The sequence below is a fragment of the Tupaia chinensis genome, unplaced genomic scaffold (genome assembly GCF_000334495.1).
Source record: "Tupaia chinensis unplaced genomic scaffold, TupChi_1.0 Scaffold144806_1, whole genome shotgun sequence".
Classification (NCBI taxonomy): Eukaryota; Metazoa; Chordata; class Mammalia; order Scandentia; family Tupaiidae; genus Tupaia; species Tupaia belangeri.
The window spans coordinates 2,526,504-2,528,841 of NW_006204667.1; the positions used below are offsets into that span (position 1 = coordinate 2,526,504).

The following is a 2,338-nucleotide window of genomic DNA, read 5'->3' on the forward strand; positions in this document are numbered from 1 at the left end:
TTCTCCTCCATTCTCCTCTAGGTATCTTGGGCACTCACGCACATGCGCCCGGCATGAGTTTAAGCCACCGGATCCAGGACTCGAACCGCAGTCGACTACATGGGAGTTCAGCAACATAGCCATTACGCTAACTGCTGGTCCCTCTTGGAATCTTCTAACCCAGTAAAACCATAATCATTTTAAACATGGAACTTTGGGAAAAAAGGGATACACAGTCCTCAAGAAATTAAATAAAAATAAGAAAAAAATTGTATTAAAAATAATGTCCCCTCTTAACTCACTCTCTCTCTCTCTCTCTCTCTCTCTCTCTTTATGGTTTCTGCCATAGGGCATGTGTGCTTGCCGGAAAGAAAGAGAGAGAGACAATGGAAGGGAAAGTGAATTGAGAAATCACCCCCCAAGGGGAATGGCCTCCCGCAACCCTGTCTCCTCTGCTCTCCTCCTGGGATTTGGGGCACGCACACACACATGCACCTGATGGGATTTTCAAGTTGTCGGTCCACGACTCAGACTGTGGTTCGTCGTATGGGAGTCCAGAATTGTAACCACCATGCCAACTGCTGGCCCCTGGTTTAATCTTCTACAACAGCATGGGCAACCTTCATTTCCCTAAAACAGCCCATTTTACAATCTTTGCACACTGAGTGTTTAAAGTAGCAAATCATGGAGAAAAGTCTATTACCGCCTCCTCTTTCTGATTGGATATCCTGTGAGATGTGACCGCAGCCAGTGCACCCCCTTTCTGACTTAACGGCAGGACAAGGAGCAAGGGCCACGCCATGTCTTGCAGGGGACCACCCTTGGAGGCATCCCTCCCAAGCCTGAGTCATAGTGAGACCTCAGGTGAAAGTCCAATGACCCTTTGCATACCAGCTGGGGACACCTAAGATGAGGCTTAGTAAGATGACCCATGTGGGAGTCAGGGCCCTGTGTTCAATCCTAACGCAAGGACATAGAGAGGCAGCAGGAACTGAGCACCTCCAGAACGGGAAGCTAAACCATGGTACCTCGGTGTCTACACCGGGGTTCACTCCCCTCTTACAATTATCATACGTGTTAAAAAAAGAAAAGCATGCTGTATTTATATAGTGTGTGTATTTCTGCAAGTGCTCGTGTTTAATTGTTGCTAAAGTCATTTGGGGTTTTTGACACAGATTCTATTTTAGTAAGATAAACTCAGCATACATCAGCCTTGCCAAAAATGAATTCCTAAGGTAGATGACTAAAATAAACCAGCAGTAAATATTGGCTGGGAATTCTCTCTCTGTAATGTAGACACAGCATTAATGACTCATTTGCAAATAACAGTCTCTCCCTGGGATTACTGGTATGAGGGATCAGGGAAGAAAGTCCATCTCTCTTTTGGGGGGTAGCAGACATGAAGAGGACTATGAGCCTATGGAGCAAGGGTGTTCTCACCTGTGTTTTGCTAAGAGACAGGTATAGTCCCAGTGTAACAGAGGGTCAATTCGGACAGACTGCCTGGGGCAGAAGTAAGGCCCTGAAAAGGAAAACTCTAAGGACTGAAGCAGCCGATTCTGGGAGTTCTGTCTCCTCCCCGAGGCAGAAGGTACCCCAGGTCCAGCCAGGCACCTCACGTGGCTTCAATTACCTTATCGGTTACACTGGGGGTAGGCACGTTCCTTTGCTGCTTGGAACCGGCGGGCTCTTTCAGGCCACCTCGACTCCCTATGGTCAAATTCTGATCTTTCAGGCCACTGGGTTGAGCTTTACAACTTCTCTGGTGTACCAGGAGGCGGTCTGGGAGGAAGGTCCGGCCACAATTCGGGCAGGCCACCAGCCCAGCTGGACCCGGCCTCTCGGGGCTGGCCTGTCCAGCGGGAAGGGGCTTGGGTTTCTGGGGCAGTGGCCGGCGGAGATCTCTGGGTAGCCGGTCGTTTTCCATTTTCCACTTTTCCAGGCATTTGGGCTCGTGGATAGGCAGAGACAGGGTGCCAAATTCCCTCCCACAAATGTAGCACAGGAGAGTTCTCGGCCGGGCTGGGACGCCACTGGGAGTTTTCCCGAGGCCAGGAAGGTGGTCGGAACCGCTGGGATTTGGTGCACGCGGACCGCCGCCCTTCGGCCTGCAGCTTCTCTGGTGCACGAGGAGACGATCCGGCAGGAAGGTGCGGCCACAGGTGTCACAGGGCAGCAGCTGAGCCTGGGCGCTCTGGAAGGCAGCCTCGTTCGCCGCCTGCAGACTGTAGGACCCGCTGCCACCGACTGCCTGTGGTTTGCTGGGTTCGGGCCTCCTCAGGTGCTTGGGCAACTTGCTGTTCTCAATTCGCCACTTCTCCAAGCATTGGGGCTCATGCATGCCGAGTGACTGGGACCC

The 2,338-nt window shown here is 51.7% G+C and overlaps 1 protein-coding gene across 1 annotated transcript in view; it reads right to left on the reverse strand.

Annotated features, from left to right (window-relative positions):
* Positions 1 to 426: 426 nt before the first annotated feature.
* ZNF474 (zinc finger protein 474) overlaps positions 427 to 2,338 on the reverse strand; it is a 31,074-nt gene continuing 29,162 nt past the window's right edge. Inside the window, 1 exon segment of the mRNA XM_027767857.1 lies at positions 427 to 2,338. This exon segment is cut by the window's right edge and continues 507 nt beyond it. Within this exon segment, the coding sequence (XP_027623658.1) occupies positions 1,595 to 2,338 (744 nt within the window). The 3' untranslated portion in view covers positions 427 to 1,594.